The sequence below is a fragment of the Octopus bimaculoides genome, chromosome 5, assembly GCF_001194135.2.
Source record: "Octopus bimaculoides isolate UCB-OBI-ISO-001 chromosome 5, ASM119413v2, whole genome shotgun sequence".
In the NCBI taxonomy this organism is placed as follows: Eukaryota; Metazoa; Mollusca; class Cephalopoda; order Octopoda; family Octopodidae; genus Octopus; species Octopus bimaculoides.
Window position 1 is genome coordinate 34,333,148 of NC_068985.1, and position 22,007 is coordinate 34,355,154.

General features: G+C 35.9%; 1 protein-coding gene across 7 annotated transcripts in view; it reads left to right on the forward strand.

Annotated features, from left to right (window-relative positions):
* LOC106869178 (uncharacterized) overlaps nucleotides 1-22,007 on the forward strand; it is a 100,254-nt gene that overhangs the window by 47,615 nt on the left and 30,632 nt on the right. For all 7 annotated transcript variants that reach the window (XM_014914800.2, XM_052968285.1, XM_052968286.1 and 4 more), the window contains exons 9-11: nucleotides 1,994-2,248; nucleotides 4,287-4,592; nucleotides 12,514-12,621. In XM_014914800.2, the coding sequence (XP_014770286.1) occupies nucleotides 1,994-2,248; nucleotides 4,287-4,592; nucleotides 12,514-12,621 (669 nt within the window). The remainder of the gene's footprint in view (nucleotides 1-1,993; nucleotides 2,249-4,286; nucleotides 4,593-12,513; nucleotides 12,622-22,007) is intronic.

Below are 22,007 nucleotides of genomic sequence, written 5' to 3' on the forward strand. Positions count from 1 at the left end.
CTCTTCCTCCTCCCTCCTCTTCCTCCTCCCCTCCTCTTCCGCCTCCCCCTCTTCCTCTCCACTCCTCCCCACCCCTCCCCACCCCTCCTCCAGTAAGCTGACCAGTAAGCTGACCAGTAAGCTGACACCTTGTTCACTGATTTTAGTACCTTCCAGAATCTAAGTCTTTTATTTCCTTTGCATAATTTCTCAGATTAAGTGGAAAATTGTGTCCTTGAACAAGCCCATCATATCACATTGCTTTAATCTACTCAGTTGAAAATGAGTACCAACTGACTCCTGGTGAAGATCCCCCATCTCTCTCTCTCTTCAGCTGTCACATCTTTCATGATCTACTGGGCTGGTAAGGTGTCTATGTCTACTCGAAATGTAGTTTACAGCATAAGATGGATAGAAAGTGCTTGTAAAGACATGAACATAATGTACATAGGGGAGACATCTAGGAGCATTGCGGAATGACTAAATAAATATCTGAGACAATATGATGACAAAAAACAGTCCTCCATACTCTACCAACATGCCAAAGACCACCATGGAGGCAACTTGAGTCAACCTGACATCCATATCTTATCCAAGCACCCAAAAGACCCAACACTCAGACAAATACGGGAGTGCATCCTTATAAATGAAATTTCCCCAATACTAAATAGGAAATACACATAATAGATATAGTATTTAAAATTTTGAGTGTAAAAAGCGCATTGTTCAATGAGCTTTTTCAATGAGCATTATTCAATGACACAGAAGTGTTTGAACATGGAGAAAAACAATGACGAGGACTACATCACATATGCTGGTAGAGTAAACAGGGAATGTGAGAAGTTTAAGCTGGATGAATTAACACCAGATATGTTCAGATGCTTGATTTTTTACACAAGGACTTACTACTGAAAAGGACACAGAAGCTAGAGCTAGAGTTCTCACAAAGCCGGAACAAAACCAAGATGAAACCCTACAGCAAATGTCAGAAGAATGTGAAAGGATAGTCAAATTAAGACAGAGCACAGAGGAAATTGAACATAAAGATTGTTTCCAAGTAAAGCAAGTGTGAAATAGTCAGAATAGAGATAATGTGTTTTCTAAAAAACAACAAAAATCAGGAAGTAAACCCATGTTTTGCATGTGGAGGTATACACTTGAGGAAAAATTTTCCATTTAAAACAGTGGAGTGCTTTCATAGGACATATAAAGACACACAGTAGAATGAAGATGATAAAGCATCAGAACAAAGAAAAAAGAATAAATAGTATGTCATTGAAAGAAATTGGTAATATAATGAAGAGGAATTCATGAAGGTGAAAATCAGAAATACAAGTGTTAAAATGCAGTTGACACTGGTAGTGACATTACCATTATAAACAAAAAAAAACTTGGAAATATGTTGGTAAGCTGAAATTAATGAAATCGGAAAAGGTGGCACATGGTGTTATGGGAAAAAGAATATATTTTTTTTAGTGAATTCGTATGTAGTGTAACATTTTGAGGTTAAACAAAAGAGGCAAAGATATATGTATTAAAAAGTTCACTCAGTTTATTCAGCACAGAGGGGATAGAACTATTCAAATTGTGGGCTATGCCCGCAAGTGTTCTGTGTAGAAATATTGTTGGGTCAGTCAAAGGTTCAAATGAGGCTGAAGGATTGAAACAAAAAATGAAAAAATTATTTCCAAATGTTTTTTTTGGAAGAACTGGGTTGTTGTACAAAAACAAGCTAAGATTGCTGTTAAACAAAGTGCAACAAGCTCAAATTGTTCCATGATTATGGATTTGGAATGAATAAAATCCTTCACAGAGTCTTGCTATGATACACTACATGAGAAAAAATATTCAGTGTCAGTCACAAGATCTGAAGTGTTACAAGACACATTCATGTATTACTATAACTATGTTATTTATAAATTTATTTTTAAAATGTGTACGGAACTGAAATTTTGTATTAATTTTTATTGTATATTTTAAACTGAAACTTTTCTAATTAAATTTTTTTTTAAAGATCCTCCTCAGGTAAACATTAATATTTCAGAGGGGATGTACAATGCTACAATAATTAATTGCACTGCATCTGATGGAAACCCAGAGATTTATGAATACAAACTGAAGCAAAAATGGGGAAATGCCACTAAGAATACTTATAATATGAATGTATTATCTATAAACAATCCTTCCTTCAGTAATACTGGTACATGGGAGTGTCATGTAAGCAATGAAGATTTTCATGTCAATAGATCATCAAGCTACAAAATTCCAGGCAAGTATTTTACTAAGCCACAATTAAAATTTTAAAATATGCTTAAAATTTTAATTGTTATTTTCAAAATGGTAGAATTTTTCAGTTATTTGGTCTATTTAATGACATTGTTGGACTTTGTTATTTTTTTATGTATATCAAAAATATTGATAATTTTTAACTATAATTTTCTGGAATGGTTTCATATGTAAATATAGTTTTAATAAATCCAATATCATCAAATTAAAAAAAGAAAAAAAAAAAAAGAAAGAAATAAAACAAACAAAAAAACTGAAGCTGTTTTTCAAGCATTCATTCTGTCATGAAATAGTTGCCTGTTTGAGTTTAATTATGTAATTTCTTATTTCTTATTATTTCAACTGTCTATTGTATATCTGTATAAAGATTGTATTCTAAATTAACCTATTAGGCAAGAATATAAAATATTTATTTTTATTCCAAATTATAAAGATATAGATTTGGAGATAGTTTACTTTTTGGCAAATAGAAGACTTATTTTCTAAGTGTAGTAATATGGGTGTTCTAAATTTATATCACGTTATTTTTATCAGTTTTTGAAGGCAAAACAATGTCTATATCCTGCTTAGACTTTCATGAAGGTCACTTTGTAACATAAAGGGCTGGTTTCCAGAGGATTTACTTTTATAGATCTTTTATTGGTGACTACTTCAAAGGTCTTGAGATTTAAAGTAATGTAAGAAATGAATCAACATTATTGGTATAATCTTAGAAATATTGACTATGAGACCAATAGGCTGTTTCTGGGTAGCATTGGAGTCTTTATTGGAGATGATGCACATAATTGCATATTCCATCATTCTAGATTAAATGATCTCTGAGAAGGAGAAATTTAAAAATTTGTAAGGAATTAGTCAATTTGAAATAATAATTTCAAGGCAATGTCTTGGACAATATCAGATAGTGGTAATTACTTTTTAAATTACATAAGTTTCAGAATCTTTGAAGTGATATCTAGTACAGGTTATATAAAATCAGATACTTTGAAAAACTTTCCTTTTTATGTTACACAGTAACTGCTTATATTTGACTACATCTATAAAAATAATCAGTAAGCTATGTTATCTGCTTTTAGACATCACTTGAAACTGTAAAGTTGACTTGCTGGTTTTAAGTGACCAAAGGTTTTTTGCACTTAAAAGCTATAGAGGTGACATCTTCAGTAATGAGTAGAGTTGAAAAAAAGGAACTGATTGAATGTTTGTTATGTGTAGAAAGTTAAATTGGATTCAATTTTGGTAGCAAATATACATATGTTCATATTATTGGGTTGGTAAAAGAGTGGTGGAAAAGACTCTGACAAGTTGCTGGTTGTCTAATTAGCAAGAATCTGTGTAATTGTAATTAAGAGAGATAAAAACTTATATTGAATAAATGTATATTTTACTCTTTTATCAATCTTGATATTGAAGTCTCATATGTGTGATAGAATTTTCTTCAAGTGTTATATTATTGTTTGTATTGTAGTAGAACAAATTCTTGTAAAGCACTCAGTGGTTGTTAATTTATATGATTTAGTGGTGTGTGAAATTGAGAGGATGTTACACATGAATCAAAATTGTGTTTGGCATTTGACAGGTTATTCAGATCTTTTACATAATTATTACTACAGACTGGTGAAATAGAATTTAGAGAAATACAGGGAGTTGCGTGATTTGAGCATATGGAATGTGGTGAAACAATGTTAGAGGATCCTGTGGGATTATGCACTGTGGTTGTTTTGTAAAGGTTGTATTTGAATGAGATGATGAACTGAAATTTGTTTAGGAACTAGGGATTCTAATTTGGAGCTGAAGTTGTACAGATGTTTGTAATTATCAATGTTTTAACCTTAAATACTAATCAGATAAAACTGAAAGCGCGTAAGTAAATTTCTGTTATCAAATTATATTGTTTACATTTTATTAGTCCATCTTTTTTAAAAAACAAACAAACTTAAGAATAATCTATTCAAAATTTATAATGTTTAATATTGGCAGAAAATATTTAATTTCTAATATTTTATTATTTTTTTCACCAGTGAAACCTATTTTCAGTTCAGTATTCAATGATCCTAAGAGAAATGTTTCAAATGGAGAAACTGTAATTTTCAAACAGTGTTTTTATTCACATCCAAAATCTGATGTAAAATGGCAAAAAAACGAGGAATCAATTGACTCAGACAAATATTCAACAACTGATTATTTATCAAGTGAATTTCCTTTCAAAGGAAGCTGTACTAGTTTAAAGATAGAAGACATCAAAGGTAATGATTTTGGTATATATGTCTTAACAGTAGAAAACCCCATAGGGAAAGAAGTGACTATTTTTACCTTGAGATCTGAAGGTAAGTTGTTACATGTTTGTAATTATTCTTTAATCACTTAAAATATTGTTTCATGTTATATAGAATATTAGTTTTGTTTTTTGTTTAGTGTTTACATTTGGATGTAATAATAATAGTCCCTTAATGAATATACTAGGAAATTGCTAGAGGCAAACTTTCATTGAAAAACCATTCCTTTAACTTTAGTAATCAGGTTTTCAAGTTACCTACTTTAATTGTTTATTAAGCAAAAGATAACTAAATAAGAATGGAAATGACATGAATGGGATAAAACTTTCTACTGAAATATGGAAAGAGTGAACTGTTACATATAAATACTGAAATAATACTTCTTTTTGACCTTTTACTGGTCCAAATTAGTTAAATCTATTTAGTTATTTTACTTATAAGATTCCAAATAGCTCCTTCAAGAATATTTAATAAATCTGTTAATTGTACACACATTTTACAACTGAATATTTGAATTGATGTAATATAGCAAGTTAAATGATGACAAAGCAAACATGAGGTGGAAAAATTGCAAAAATTGTATCAGAACTACCTTGAGACAAGATACCACTGCAAGTTAGACACAATTGTTTCAGAGTAGATTGCTTGAAGATGATGGTTCATCTGTGGTTTTCATTAGTTAAAGAACAAAAGTCTAGAGCAGAGTTGAGGGAACTTTTCAATATGGGGTGGGGTGAGTTGAAATGTAAAGAATCTGTGGAGCACATTTGTATGCTATATATATATATATATATATATATATATATATATATATATTAAATTACTAATCGAAATTGAACCAAATTTGATGAATGGCACCCATGCCAACCTTCCCTCATTGGACACTAAACTCAGCTTGTGAAGACCTGTTGGGGCAAGTAAGATCGAAACTGAACCAAATTTGATGACTGGCACCCATGCCAGTGAAGCACTAACAGCACCATCCGAGTGGGATCACTGCCAGAGCAGCGGTCTGCGCGATCATTTCCAGCTTTGCCTTACTGGCATTTGTGCCGGTGGCACGTGAACAAAGCATTGGACTGACTCCTGTGCAAGTGGCACGAAAAAATCACCATTTGAGCGTGGCCATTGCCAGTACCGCTGGACTGGCCCTCATGCCGGTGGAATGTAAAAAGCACCCACTACACTCTCAGAGTGGTTGGCGTTAGGAAGGGCATCCAGCTGTAGAAACTCTGCCAGATTAGATTGGAGTCTGGTGTAGCCATCCGGTTCGCTAGTCCCCAGTCAAATCGTCCAACCCATGCTAGCATGGAAAGCGGACTTTAAATGATGATGATGATGATGATGATGATATTTAATTTTGCTTTTCATATGAATTTTTGTAGGCTCTGTCATTGAGTAATTTAAAATCTGAACACTGAGGAGGGGTTCTCCAGCCCCAATCTAGACTATAATTATAAAATATACTCTGATTTTTACAGGGAAATAATATTATGTAGAATGGAAGAAATTTAAACTGTTCTCTGGCTTGAATAAATTGAAGCTGTCATGTTGACTTTTAGGCCTTTAGTCTACAGATCTTTCTTTTAAATGTGAAATATTCGTCACAATTATTCAACAAACTCTGCTATAAGACCTTAGCCAATTTTCTCAAAAATAGTTCTGAAATCATGTCTTAAAATTCAATAACTATAATGATTAGAATAGAAGGTGCTAATAATAGGACCCTAGCAAACAACTATATGTATGTAAAATTCCAACATGTAACTCCACTTTTCCTAGTAAAAATCATCACAACATTATGAGGGTTTGAAATCAGTATTTTAATCCAACAAACCTATTAGTTTTTCTGTACAATCACAGCTTATAATGCTGAACTATTCAATGCTGCATTATATAATTGCAGTTAAATCTGTGCAATCACGGAGAAGAGTAATTTGAAAAGAATCAGTCAAACATCATAATGCATAATAAAGTCTGAAACATTTCTCAACAAATTTATAAAATCAGCACAGATATTTCTTTAATTGCAAGGATGTAAGTTGGCTTTGGTTTCAATATTCCTTGATATTTTTTGACTGGCTTAATGTAGTTCAGAGGACATAAATACTATTTCTCTTTTAAATATCCCAACTCTAGATAAGTATTTTTAATACAAAATTATTTCTAGAGAGAACTATGACTGGGGGTAGGAATACTTGAGCACGGGTGAGTAGTTACATACTGTATACAGATAAAGTTGAGATGTATGTATCTGACTTGCTCATCATTGGGAAGGAACATTTTAAATGCTTTTTTTTCAAAGCAATGGGCTTTGTAAAGATGTAATTAGTGCTACTAACATGGAGAGAATGATAAGGTTTTTGTAGACAATAAGACACTTGTGACACCACTTAACTTCTACATGCTTCATTAACTGATGTGAAGATTGGTTGCTTCTTCAGTTTGTTTTTGTTCTCGTGGCTATGACCATGCTGGTACAGCATGTTACTGAGAATAAATACAGATGTGTTTGTTAGTGACAAGGCAGAGGATTTTATTATAAATGCTCCTCTATGCTGATGACCTGGCCCTCATAGCAGAATCACTACTGGACCTAGAAAAGAAATTTAGGGTGTGGAAGCAAGGTTTAGAATCAAAAGGCCTTAGAGTCAATGTAGCAAAGACCAAAGTCTTAGTAAGTAGGAAAGCGAACCTGTCACACATCCCCTCAGGTAGGTGGCCCTGCGTGATCTGTAGAAAAGCTGTAGGTAGAAACTACATAAGATGTACCCAGTGTAAGCTATGGACACATAAGGGATGCAGCAACATAAAAGGAAGATTAACCGAGAAGATAGCTTTCGTGTGTGGCAGATGCACAGGGGCAATAAACAACACAAATGCTCAGAAAACAGCTTCCATCACACTCCAGGAGGAGAAACTAGAAGTAGTTGATAGCTTCCGCTACCTAGGTGACCAAGTTAGTAGTGGGGTGGATGCTCAGAGAGTGTTATCACTAGAATAAGAATAGTCTGGGCAAAGTTCAGAAAGCTTCTACCCCTACTGGTGACAAAGGGCTTCTCGCTCAGAGTGAAAGGTTTATTGTATGATGCATGTGTGCGAACTGCCATGTTTCACGGCAGTGAAACATGGGCCATGACTGTGGAGGACATGCATAGGCTCGAAAGAAATGAAGCTAGCATGGATGTGTAATGTCAGTGTGCACACACGACTGACTGTAAGCGCCCTGAGAGAAATGTTGGACATAACAAGCATTGGATGTGGCGTGCAAGAGAGACGTTTGTGCTGGTATGGTCATGTACTAAGGATGGATGAGGAGAGATGTGTGAAGAAGTGCTACTCCCAAAGTTGAAGGAATTCTGGGTAGAGATAGACCTTGAAAAATATGGGATGAGGTGGTCAAGCTTGACCTTCAAACGTTGGGCCTCACAGAGGCAATGATGAAAGACAGAGACTGCTGGAGATATGCTGTGACTGCGAAGACCTGACAAATAAAGTGAGTTCACGGCTGTATCCTACACCAGTTTCACAAAACCAGCCCCAGCCCATTCAAAAGTACCTTGGACCGTAGGGCGACCTGCTGTGCTTACCTTGGATCGTAGGGTGGCCTGCTGTGCTTGAGAAGACCTATTGTGTCAAGTACATCAACATCAAAATGAAAATCAAATGGAAATTGTAGTTGTGATACCTATGCAGGTGGCATGTAAAAAGCACCATCCAAACGTGGCGGATGCCAGCGCCACCATTGACTGACTTCTGAGCTGGTGGCACATAAAAAGCACCAGCCGATCGTGACCGTTGCCAGTCTCCTCTGGTCCCTGTGCCTGTGGCACGTAAAAAGCACTCACTATACTCATGGAGTAGTTGGCATTAGAAAAGGCATCCAGCTGTAGAAGTACTGCCAGATCAGACTGGTGCCTGGTGCAGCCTCCTGGCTTCCCAGACCCCGGTCAAACCAGTCAAACCGTCCAACCCATGCTAGCATGGAAAACGGACGTTAAACGATGATGATGATGATATTATGAAGAGAATAAAATATGACAGTTAAAATGAATTTTGTATAGTTTCTACACTGTAGTTCCTAAAGTCAATAATTTTCTATGACCCCTTTTGTAATATTTTCCAATAGGGATCACTTTACATTTGACCTTTTTCTTGATTAAATATTTCTTGGTTTTTGCTTTGTAATGAATGTTTATTGTGCTTTTATACTTATAGTTTATTGTATAAAATGTTTATGAACATTTCATATTTTAATAAATAATTCAAAAATATAAGATAACTTTTTAACCCTTTCAGAATTATACCTTCAACTATAGATGAGGGGCCACTGTTTTAAATATTGCTTATCAAAAAAGAAAGACCTGAGAATTTTCACAGTGTAATAAATTGTTGGACATTCTAATAGACAATTTACACTACATGTTTTAAATTACATCTCATGGATGCTTTGGGATTCTTCATCAATTATTTTTCTTGGGTCTTAGAGGGTTTCAGGTCTTTTAACATTAGATTCCTTCACCTAGTTAACCCAGTCATGGTTGATCACCTCTCAGATTATATATATCCCAGTAGCAACAAATCACCAGTTTACTATCTTTGTCCAAATCCATCTTGTGACCTGTGTAGTTTCAGTAATAGAATTTATTGTTCTCCTCTTTGCTGCACCTGTAATTTCAAGCCCAGTGACTTCCTTGCAGAATAATTGCCCCAAAAAACCTCAGCAGCTTACTTGCATTGCTTCACATTGTGCCTACCAGTCCTGGTTTCTGCACAGCTCTGTCAGCTCTTTGCAAGCTTTCTTTCATGAGCCTCCTTCATGTGTTCTTCTCAGGGCTTAGTCAGTTCCCACATAATTGCCTGTTTGATAGAATTGGTATGATGTGCTCTAAAAAATTTAACTGTTCCATGGAATCCACTCTCAGGCAGCCTGTTTTGGGCTCTGGAAAGTAGGCATAGTGATTGATGTTTCAGTGAACTGGGACTCTCTCCATCTTCATTGATGGTACTTGGTGGTACTTGCTGGACTCAGTGGATGTTGTTATCACCTCTGTGACCACCTTGAATACTTGATCATGTCACCAACACTAGTAGCCATCAGCTAAGTCTTTGAAGCAGCTCTGTGGAGAGGTTGAAGGGATCCTCTTTCAGTACACAAGAAACAGAAAGGCACTTCACTCATGCCCCATGTGTAAAAATTTCTGGGATTTGTTGAAGTGTCATAAGAAACCCAGTCAATTAGTTGAATTGTGGTGATGGGATAGTACAGCAAATGAAGTGATAAGGAGTTAATGTGTACCCTACTAAGAAGGGAATTAATATATAATAGAATAAATTATTGTTTAATTTTTTATAACTACACAAAAAGATCATATGTGCCTCCAATAATTTCATTTTTATATATTTTATTTTATTAAAAAATTAATAAAATAATCTTTTGCTTTAATTAGATTCTAGATTAAGTTTTGCAGGTGGGATAGAGTTTAAGATTAGATTTGGGTTTTAATTTTTTAATACTCAAAGGAGAAAGAGTAAGGGTTAGGAGGTTGTTAGAATAATGGTTACTATTAGAATTCTATGGACAAGGCAAGTGTTTATGATTTGGGTTAATTCTTAATCCACAAAATAATTTTATTTTCTAAGATCTTTAACAATATCATCATTGCAAAAAATAAGATTCATGGTGACAGTATTCATTTAGTAACATTCAATAGATATTTCAAAAGCATGATTTCTTATATTGCTAAATGAATTATAATAAAATAAAATAAAATTAATTATTACATAAAATATTTTGAGAAATACACTTGAAAAATTCAAGAAAATATTGATGTATCTCACAATAAAATGAAAATCAATATAAAATCTATTGGAAGCATACAATTCATACAATTATATCATCTGGTGTACCACAGGAATCTGTTTTTGGTCCCCTTTTGTTAGTTGCATACATTAATGACATAGATGCCAATTTAAAGAATGCCACAGTGCTGAAACATGCAGATGATATTAAGCTGTACCTTGAGATAAAAAGGACAGATCCTGAACACTATAGTTCTTTCCTGCAATCAGACCTGGACACAATGCAACAATGGATCATGGACTGGCAACTCAAGCTGGCTGTGGACAAGTATACCACCATGCATTTTGGGAGGAAAACCCCAGCGTCCACATACTCTCTCCACAACATTAATATCAAGAAGTCTTCTTGTGAACATGACCTGGGCATTACTGTCAGCAGTGATTTGCACTGGACAAATTACATCTCTAAAATTGTCAAGAAGGCCAAGGGTGTCTTGGCATCACTTAGCAAGACCTTTGTCAGCTGCTGCCCAGCCATCTATTCAAGGCCATGGTGCAGCCATACTTGGAATTTGCATCACCAGTCTGGAACTTCTGTCTTGCTCAGGACATTGACTTCCTGGAAACTGTTCAGAGATGTGCAACCAAGTGAATATTCTCCATCAGGCATCTACCATACTCTGAATGCCTTGCTTCCCTGGGCATAGATACATTGAAGCTTCGACGTTTGGCAACTGACTTGGAAAACACCTACAAAATTATTAAGCATTGTGCCAATAGCCACCTTGAGTACTTTTTTGAGCTCCATGTGTCTAACACATGTGGGCATGCCTCCAAAGTCAGAAAACAGCACAGCTCCTATGACTTTTAGAAACATTTTTTACACTCAGAGTTGTTGAAGCATGGAACAAACTACCTGCATCAGTTGTTAATTGCTGAGACATTGCATCCTTTAAAACCTGCATGCTTCCTGAAATTTGCCAACACTATACCTGATATCCCCACCTCCATACACATGCACACATGTATAACATGACTTATACACTGTTTACTTTCCTGGCTTTTGTACATAATTCTATGTACTGTACATGCACCTTTGATGAGTTGTAGTACATCTGAGCACTATATACAATAATTTCATTATTATTATTATTAATAATAACGTATACCAGAGATGATAATTCTATTAATATGGGGAGAATTAAAGAGCAGGAATTGGCTGTGTTTGATAAACCTCAAAAGTTGTACAACATCATACCAACATCACACAGGCAAGATGTGGATTCTATACTGTGAAATGTATGCCCTCACTTTGTGCACAGTAATGCAATTTGATTATTGCATGTCAAGAAATCAGGGCCTTAGGTGCACAAAACTGCATTCAGACAGTAGAAACATAGACAATGATTAATTCAGTATCCTTAGGGTTTCATTTGGCTTGTTAGATGTAGTAGATAAGTAGTTAAAATGATTAGTGCAAGAAGTAGAACTCGTGATTGAATTGTAGCTAGGGCTGGAATAGATTACAAGAAGTGCTAAAATTTTCTTCCCTTATTAAAAATGAAAAGAATTTGCAGCTTCATATGAAAGGTAGATGGCATGGTGCATTTGTGAGGAGTTGAAATGATGCATGAAAGAATGATATGAATATTGGTTAGGAATGGAATTAACACCATTTGTTGGATGTGCAATACTAACATGTATCACTGACTGAGTTGAAGCTGAGAAATTGATTTTTTTCAGTGGATGTATAATGAAAAGGCATTTTTGTTGGATTAAATGTGTGGTAGAGAGAAATGGATGTGGAATGAAATGATGGTATAATAAGGACACACTGCAGAAAAACTATAAACTTTGAAGTATGACCTGAAAACTCTGAAGCTTATTAATACATTACTATAATGTACTATAGAACATATTCATAGTGCTTTTAGCTAACACTTTGTGTTACAATGATTGTAAACAAACTGTCTGTACAATATCTGTGCTGATATAAAAAGGGTGTACAACTGTGTGTGCATTTTTATTGTTTTTGAAGTCTTCAGCAGCAACTGTGTACCCCAGTATCTACTGACCATACAATATAGGACAGATAATTAGTGAAAAATTCTTCATAGCCCTTTATCTTTTTAATATATTAATGCAGGGTCTTTTTAATATATCTTTTCAGAAATTACAGAAGACTTTTTGGTAACAACTATTTGTTGTACTGTAGGAAGTGTATTATTATTATTAATAACTTTGAGGCTTCTTGCTTATAAATTCCACAAAATAAGAGGTTGGTATGTTTTACACATTATTAAGATTTGTTAACTACATTGAGATACATATTCTTCAAACTCTCCTGGTTAAATATATGTTGGAATTTGTGTATATATATATATAGATATATATATATATATGTGTGTGTGTGTGTGTGTGCGTGTATGTGTGTGTGCATGCATGTGTGTGAAGAATATACACCCTGCAGATTGTGACATATAACCAGAGTTCAGACTCAGTAGTGGGTCCCACTCCTATATCCAGTGCAATATGATGTGGAGTATCAAAGTAGGTGTGTAGACAATAAGCCATCTAATAGTATTAAAAAATATATAGAAAACATAAAATTTGATGCTTTATAAGCATTTACGTATTTCAGCAAATTATCATCAGAGTTACATAATTGCTGTTGAAACATTATATAATTTTGTTAATTCACCTCTTTGGTTTTCAGCGAAAAATACAATGAGTGGTATTAAATGCTCAATAAATATTCTCAGTATGGAAATTATGAACAACATTGCTCGTGGCACAATGTAATTGGAGGTAAACAAACAGACAAACCATAGTGGTTTGAGGCCACACCTCTCATATCTCTGTAGATGCAACCAAGAAAATTATATAAATATCAACAACAATAACAATGCCAATAGAAATAGCAGAGATGGTAGCCACAGTTTCAGCATTTTGGTCATAAATCAGAGTCAAACACCCTGCAGATACTTAAATGTCAAGTTTTACAATAACAGTTGTCAATAACACTGGACAACAAAGATTTTTCTACTGGAGTAGAAGCATGTGTTTCAGACTAAATCGAGTATGCTGATTCTGAATCTGCACTCAGAATTGTTCTAGCACATCAGGATTTGAGTTATGTGCATGCACAAGATTATAACTATACTTTCAGCTAGATATAGGCTGTATTATAAAATTTGCTCAAATGAAAGCGGTCTTAATTCAGAATTAAAGAAATAACAGCAATAAAACAAACAAGGAGAAAGTTTATTATTTAGTTTAGCAACAGATGGTGCTGATGTATTGTGTGCAATGCCAAATACATAAATTTGTTCTTGGTAACTCAGTGTTGTTTGTGCTTCTGTCACATGTGGTATGTGTATCTATTGCTCTGAGTGATTACTGTTTTAACTGTGTTCATTGTGTTAGATCATGAATAGGAGAGGCTGTGTAAATCCCCAGACAACTTTTGTTGTGTCTATGGAAAATTTGCTCCATGAGACCAGTGGAGGAACATTGCTACCGAATTAAAAACTACCTTTAAATATTTCGGGTGTAAAGTTGGGGATCAAGACAAGAGGTGGGTACCTCCCATATGCTGCACCATGTGTTACTCAGGGCTTACACAGTGGCTGAATGGAAAATAGAAGGAAATGCCTTTTGCTGTACCAATGGTATGACATGAGTGAACCAATCATGTCTCTGATTATTACTTTTGTATGACCAATATTAGTGGTTTCTCAAAGAAGACCAAAGCAAAAATTGTGTATGCAGATTTTGAGTCGGCTCTAAAATCGGTCCCACATGACTTCATCTAATGTGATGCTTAAAATGGAACAGCTCTTGAATATATGATCAAAGATCAGTATTATATAATGTGCTGATAAGCCTGATGGTAATTAAAAAAAGCCAAATGTTTGAGTGATGATTTAGAGTAAAAAAAAAGTAAAGTTTCTAACGAAAAATCTTTTCTGATTAGTAAAAACTGATATAAAAGGTTTAAGAAGTGTTTGAATCTACACATTAAAAAATGATTAGTGAAGCTGCCAGTATTGATACAGTGGTTGCTATAAATTATCATGAACAGCTGTAAAAAAAACAAAAATATGAAAAAAGGGAAAAAGATGGAAAGAATGTCATGATATCTAAAGTGGGGTTATACTCGGAATAATATACAATGTTGATGAAACTGAGCTTTTCTGGAAACTCCATGCCCTACAAAAAGAAAATTCAGCACAAGAATTTAAAGCTTCTGAAAATCATCCTATGCTTCTTTGAGGAAATGTCATGGGTAATACAAGATTAAAGCCCTCATTCATGCATCACTTGAAAAATTCAAGGGATTGCAAGAGTTATCCAAATTTAATTTACTTCTGCTCTGGCATCCAAGTAAGGAGGGATGAATGACTAAGAGGCCTTTTGAAGTATGGTTTACAAACATGTTTTGTCTTACTGTAGAAAGGCACTGTGACAGACAATATTTTCAACAAAGCATTGCTTTTTTTAGTCACTACCTCAAGTCACCTACTGAACTTAAATGGGGTTTCTGATAAGATAAGAGTAGAATATATCCCCAAGAACACAACTTCTTTGCTCCAGTCATTAAAGTATGATAGCTGATTTCAAAGCATATTATCTGCAAGGAACTTTCAAGCAACTTATGAAAGCAACAAAAAGGCTAAACCAACAATTAGAAACTTCTGGAAGAAGTTTGACATAATGGATACTATGGATAATATATCTGAGTCATGGGATGAAGTAAAGTGCATAACCTTGAATGGTGCTTAGAAAAAAAAAAGATAGCCAAACTTCATCTGTTTAAAAGTGTCCTACAAACAGAACATCTACAAATTTGGAAACATATTCTAACATTTGCAAATGATTTCATACTAGATGATACGGTTAAGTTGCAAGTATCCCATAGGGAAAGTTTATTTAACAAGGTGCTAATACTCTGAGTACAAAAGCAATCTTGGGCTTCATCACAGTCTCTAGAACTCCTAGTTTACATTCAGCCCCACATTAAAGATATGAGGGGGCTTGAGATGTTCTTCATTGCTGATTATGCCAGAGAAACCATGTGGACAGGAATCTTGCTTTTCATGTCCCTAGAAACATCATGTTGGCTAACTTCTAACCATCTGTTATTTTGCTTGTTGTGTGCTTTGTTTTACCAAAAGTGTTTGCATCTGAAAAAAACCCAAACCATGTTTGAATCCAAGATATGCTTTAACTTGTTTAAAAGTTCCTTACTTCTCTTCATGTGGTTCTCTTAGGATTTCTGAGTGAGCAGCTGTCCTGTCTGCATCTTGTAATGAAGGTCTTCATTCTCACAAGTTTTCATAATTTTATCAATGCTGTACAATCTCACATATCCCAATGGTGGGGTCTTCCTCAAGGAACTGCTTAACTTTCTGGGTGAAATCAGCACTTCTCACCCTTTGTTTACTACAATTATGAGTTTCCCAAAGTAGCCATAGTGTTAATGTCAGAGTTACTATCCTCTGACTATTTCCTTACCCTCTGGACCATGTGCAGTGATAGCTTTAGGTAGTCAGCCTTGGTATTCATGCCAACACAGTATTCATGCCAGCACAGACTGCAGACACCACCACCTTCTTTTTCCACTCCTCAGGCCACTTGTATTCATTTAATCGATCTGGGTTTGTTATTTCTTTGAAGTCATACATAAACAATATTAGTTTACACCATAACTTTCAAAATAGTATTTGATTTTTGGTTTAAACAGAGACACTAATTTAAAATACACATGCTGTACTTCGATAAAACTTTGAAAATGTTAAATTCCATTGCATATCTTTACCATTGTCTCAAAATTATTAATCTTTATTAATAATCCAGTCTATAAAATATTCCCATTTTATATCTAATTTCTTGAATATGTGGAAAATAGTCAATATTGATAGTACACACCATAATTTCAGAACAGTTTGAAACTTGAAAGAATGCAAGCAACCTTAAATAATATCAATCTCTAACATGTTTCTATTAATTGGTGTATGTGTATGAGTATGAATGTGTTTGTGATTCTAGCTCCTTAGTATTTACTTTGGTAGTATCAGTACACTACTAACATAGTTTTTTAAAAAAATCTTATTTATAACCATGTTATCTATTCTTTGTATTAATTTCTTAAAGATATGGACACTGCTTGTATGAATGGTTCGGAGAAAACTGATGGCAAGCATATAAGCATTTCTTTAATAAATTACATTCATTAAAGCACAAGTTTATTCTTTTATTGATTTCAGCCCAAGGCTATAGCCATTCTGAAATTCTGATATTATACAGTACACTATTTTTGTTTCTAAATACACATTTATACATAAAATATACATTACAATATATTTCAATATTATTTTTATACTACTTTTGTGCAACAGTAAAATAGTTAAAACATACTCTCCAAGCAGATAATTCTGCTCAAATATTATTTAATTTCTTGAATCAGTGGAAGATCATTATATTGTTGTTCAAAACATGTTGCATACATATATTTTTGTATAAAATCATCTTCATTTAGCATCCATTTTCCTTGCTGGCATGGGTTGGACAGTTTGACAAGAGCTGGCAAACTGAAGAGCTGCCCAGGCTCCAAATGTCTGTTTTGACAAGGCTTCCAAGGCTTGATGCACTTCTTAATGTCAACCACTTTCCAGAGTCTATTGGGTGCTATTCATGTAGCACTAGCACAAGCTCTTTTTACTTGGCACCAACACAAGTGCTTTTTACAACATCAGCACAGGTGCTTTTTATGTGGCATCAGCACTGGCACTAGCACCTGTGGAATCACCAAGTAGCTTGCAAGTCAAAGATCTTTCAGCTGAGAGAGGGAGTAGAACCAAAAGAATTGGTTGTATCTGAGGCAAGAGGTAAGAGTGTGATAGAGGGACAGAGATATCTCTATCTCTACTAAGAGTAGATATTTGGCTACCCCAGTAGGACAAGAAGGAGAGGAAGGTGGGAAAGAGTTAAAGAGAAAGACTGAGACACAGTCAGAGAGAGAGAGAGAGAGAGAGAGAGAGAGAGAGAGAGAGAGAGAGAGTTTTCACATGGTACAGTGAGAAGCAGTATAAATAGTAAAGAGGGGATAGAGTGGATGTTTCAAAAGAGTGTGACTGAAGCTGTTTAGAGATAACAAGTGGTGGTGAAAGGAATTGGAATGGTTGGGAAGGGTCTTATTGGAGAGAGAGAGAGAAAAAGAGAGAGAGAGAGTGCGCGCGCGTGTGTGTGTGTGTGTGTGGAGGGTCCTGTCGTGGAGTGTCAGGAAGATGGGTTTTGACAGAGGACAGGTTATATATGTGTCTGAGAGGGTCATGGCTGTATGTACAGATGGCTATGATTTTACTTAGTTTGATATGTCTTCTCAAGCACAGCAAATCACCAGATGTTTTGGTTCCTTGTCATCTCCTCTGTGAGGTCCAATACCTGAAGATAATTTTTCACCACTTTGTCCCATGTCTTTCTGGGTCTACCTCATCTACAGGTTTCTTCCACATTTAGAGACAGGCACTTCTTTGTGCAGCTCTTTTCCTCCATACACATCACTTGATCATACCAGTGCAATCTTCTCTCTTGCACACTATATCTAATGCTTTTTATGTCCAATTTTTCTCTTAAATCACTGATAATGGAATACAATTCTCGGGGTATGAATTCAAGAACTTCTGTAAAATGCATGTGATAAAGCATATTTTCACTCCTTCCTACTACCTGAGGTCAAATGGGCAGGTGAAAAGATTTGTGGACATATTCAGAAGAACGTTAAGGAAAGCTAGGAATGAGTCAAGTAATGACGAAGTTCTAATGAAATTCTTAAGGGTATGTAGAGTAACCACCCCCAATCATCATCATCATCATCATTTAGCATCTGTTGTCCATGCTGGCATAAGTTGGACGGTTTGACCGGGGCTGGCAAGCTGGAAGACTCCAGTTTGCACCAGACTCCAGTTTGATTTGACATGGTTTCTATGGCTGGATGCCCTTCCTAAGTCCAACCACTCTGAGAGTGTAATGGGTACTTTTGTGTGCCACCAGCATGGGTGCCATTTGAATGATACTGGTAACTACCACAATTGCGATTTTGCTTTGCTTGATGGGTCTTCGTCTCAAGCATGACATAATGCCAAAGATCTCAGTCATTGCCTCCATGAGACCCAACACTCAAAAGAAACTCAGCAACTTTGCCTTTGCGAGGCCTAACACCCGAAAGGAACTCACCTCTGTGAGACCTAATGCTCAAAAGGAATTCAGCCACTTTGCCTTCATGAGGCCCAACATTTGAAGAGAACTCAGCCACTTTGCCTCCGTGGGGCCCAACGCTCAAAAGGAACTCAGCCTCTTTACCTCCATGAGGCCCAATGCTCAAAAAGTGCTCTTTACATGCCACTGGCACGGGTGCCAGTTACATGACACCAGCATCAGTCACGATCATGATTTTACTTAGCTTGATGGGTCTTCTCAAGCACAGCATATCGCCAAAGGTTTCAGTAACTGGTCATTGCCTCTGTGAGGCTCAGAGTTTGAAGATCATGCTTCACCACCTTGTCCCATGCTTCCTTGGTCTACCTCTACCACAAGTTCCCTCCACAGTTAGATATCAACACACCTGACTTCGTCAATATGCATCACATGACCATACCAGTGCAGTCGTCTCTCTTGCACACCACATCTGATGCTTCTTATACCTAACTTTTCTCTCAAGATGCTTATACTCTGTTGGACATGCACACTTACATTGCACATCTAATGAAACACACTGGCTTCATTTATTTCAAGCCTACGCATGTCAGCTGTCACAGCCTGTGTTTCCCTACCATGTAACATAACTGTACGCACACAGGTATCATACAATCTGCCTTTCATACTGAGAGATAGGCCCTTTGTTGCCAGCAGAAGTAGGAGCTCTCTGAACATTGCCCAGCCTTATCTTATTCTCACAGATATGTTCTTGGAGCATCTACCTCCGTTACTAACTTGGTCACCTAGATAATGGAAGCTATCTAGTACCTCCAGCTTGATCACCTGGCAGTTGATGAAGTCTGTTTTCTGCACATTTTCAGTGTTTTTTGTACCTGTGCATCTTCCACATATAAAAGTTATTTTTCCTGTTAACCTTTCTCTGATTTTGCTGCACCTTTTATGTGTTCAAATCTTACACTGGGTACATCTTATGGAGTTTCTACCTAACACCTTTTCTACAGATTGAGCAGGGCCATCTACCTGAAGGGATTTGTGATTTGTCTGCCTTCCTACTTACTAAAACTTTGGTTTTTACTAGGTTAACTCTAAGGCCCTTCGATTCTAGACCTTATTTCCATACCTGAACTTCTCTAGTTCTGATAGGGATTCAACTATAAGAGCAAAGTCATCAGCATAGAGGAGCTCCCAGGGGAAACCTGTCTTAAATTCTTCTGTTATTGCCTGGAGGACTATGATGAACAAGAGGGGGATGAGCACCGATCCTTGGTGAACCCCTACTTGTACCCTGAATTCTTCATAGTATTCATTGCTCATCTTCACCTTACTGGTAGCATCCCTGTACAAGGCTTGTAGAAATCTCACCAACCACTCATCCATCTCTAGTTTCTGCATTGACTACCAGATAAGAGATTGGGTGACCTTGTCAAAGGCTTTCTCCAAGTCAACAAAAGCCAAGTACAGAGGTTTGGTATTTCTAACCAAGTATAGAGGTTTGGTTAAGTATTTCTCCTGAAGTTGTTTTACCAGAAATATAACATCAATGGTGCTTCTACCCGGCACAAAGACAAACTGCATCTCATCTAAACTAACTCTCACCCTAATTTGTTATGCTATGACTCTCTCCATAACTTCCATCACCTGATCCAACAATTTGATACCTCTGTAATTATTTCTATTTAAGGCATCATCTTTGCCTACGTAGCAGTTGACTATGGTACTGATACACCTGGTATCTTCCACCAATGACAATTGGTGGAAGATACCAGGCTGCCATCTGACATGCCCATTGAAATCTTCAGCCTCAAAGATGAGATCATTGTCATTCATCTTTGCGGTATCCTGCAGAAGAATATCATGAAAGTAGTCCCTCTGTTCATTTGGTAGGCCAACTTGTGGGGCAAGACTAGCCTGAGCTTAAGCACTCTATTGCACACTCTTACTACCACCATGACCATATCCACTCATTTCTCTGTAAGAAGTGTGCTTGCACCACCGACTCCATCACTGTTATCTTCCCAGAAGATTTTATACCTATGTGTCTTGCCTGTGAGGAACCTGGCTGAAGCTCCTCTCTGCCTTACCTCTTGGATACTGCATACATCAACATGGCTCCGTTCAAACATCTCAACAATCTCACTAGACCTACATTTCAATGTGCCTACATTGACAGTGCCAACTCTGAAAACTGGGAAAGGGACGTGGGAGGGAACATGGGAAGGAGAGATGTTATTCAGCACCTGAAAAGAAGGTTTCCATGATCATTTGATAACAGACATTTCACATCAGTTGTTCTTGCTTTTAACATATCATCATTCAAACATGTTAAAATTGTTACCCTTACTAGGGGTAATGTAAGCATAGTAAATATAAGTGTTATGAGCATTGTAAATATAAGTGTTACTGCTGCAAACATAAATATAGATATACTAATGTTAAATTAAGTAAGTAAATGGGCAGCTGTTTGATTAGTCCATTATATATAGAGAGAGAAAGAGAAAGAGTGAGAGAGGGGGAGAGAGGGGAGAGAGGGAAAGAAGGTAGTAGGTGGTTTGGAAGGGAGGGAGGGACAGAGGTATGTAGGTCTTCTGGTGCAGAAGTGAGGCAGAGATATGTGGGAGTTTCCAGTATAAGGGAAGAGATTACCAGTATAAGAGAAGAGATTACTGGTACGAGAGAAGGGATTTCTGGTATTGGTAGTGGGGGCAAGAAAGGATGGGCACATTGTGAACAAACAAAGGCTAGATTCACCACGCGAATTAGCAGCAAGAGGACAATAGTGAGGCAAAGAATGATAGAACACATGAGAATTATGTCAAGTATTTAAAGAGATATGATTCTAAAGTTATTAGAGAAAGTAATGAATTACAGGTTATGAAGTTATTCTAACTGAAGAATGTTAGCATGTTAGTAATACATGTTAAATGAATAAAAGAATGATGAAAAATTGAAAACTAGAGAAATTTCTTTACTTAGTGACTGGACATTTCACGTCGTGATATGATAGTGTCAGATAGTAGGGCAAGATGTGAAGGTTTGGGATAAATCATGTGCAAAGGAGTTCTTTATATAATCTACAGCCAGAAGTGGTTAAATAAGTTGCTAGCTTCACCAGAAGAAAATCGAAATTGCAGCAACAGGACAATAGTGAGGCAAAAAATGATAGAACATATGAGAATTATGTCAAGTATTTAAAGAGATACGTTTCTAGAGTTATAAGAGAAAGCCATGTACAAAGTCACGAAAGTCACCCACAGAGTTGATGTTCACGAGAAGAACAGAATCGATTTATGATAATTTATTGCCAGAGAAAAAAAGATGTAAAGGAAATATGAAAGGTTTAATGAAATATTTTGAAACAGGAGACAAAGTGCATTTTAAAACCTACAGAAATGGTAAAGAAGAATGGGAGGATGGCCATGTAACCAAAAAAAAAAAAAAAAAAAA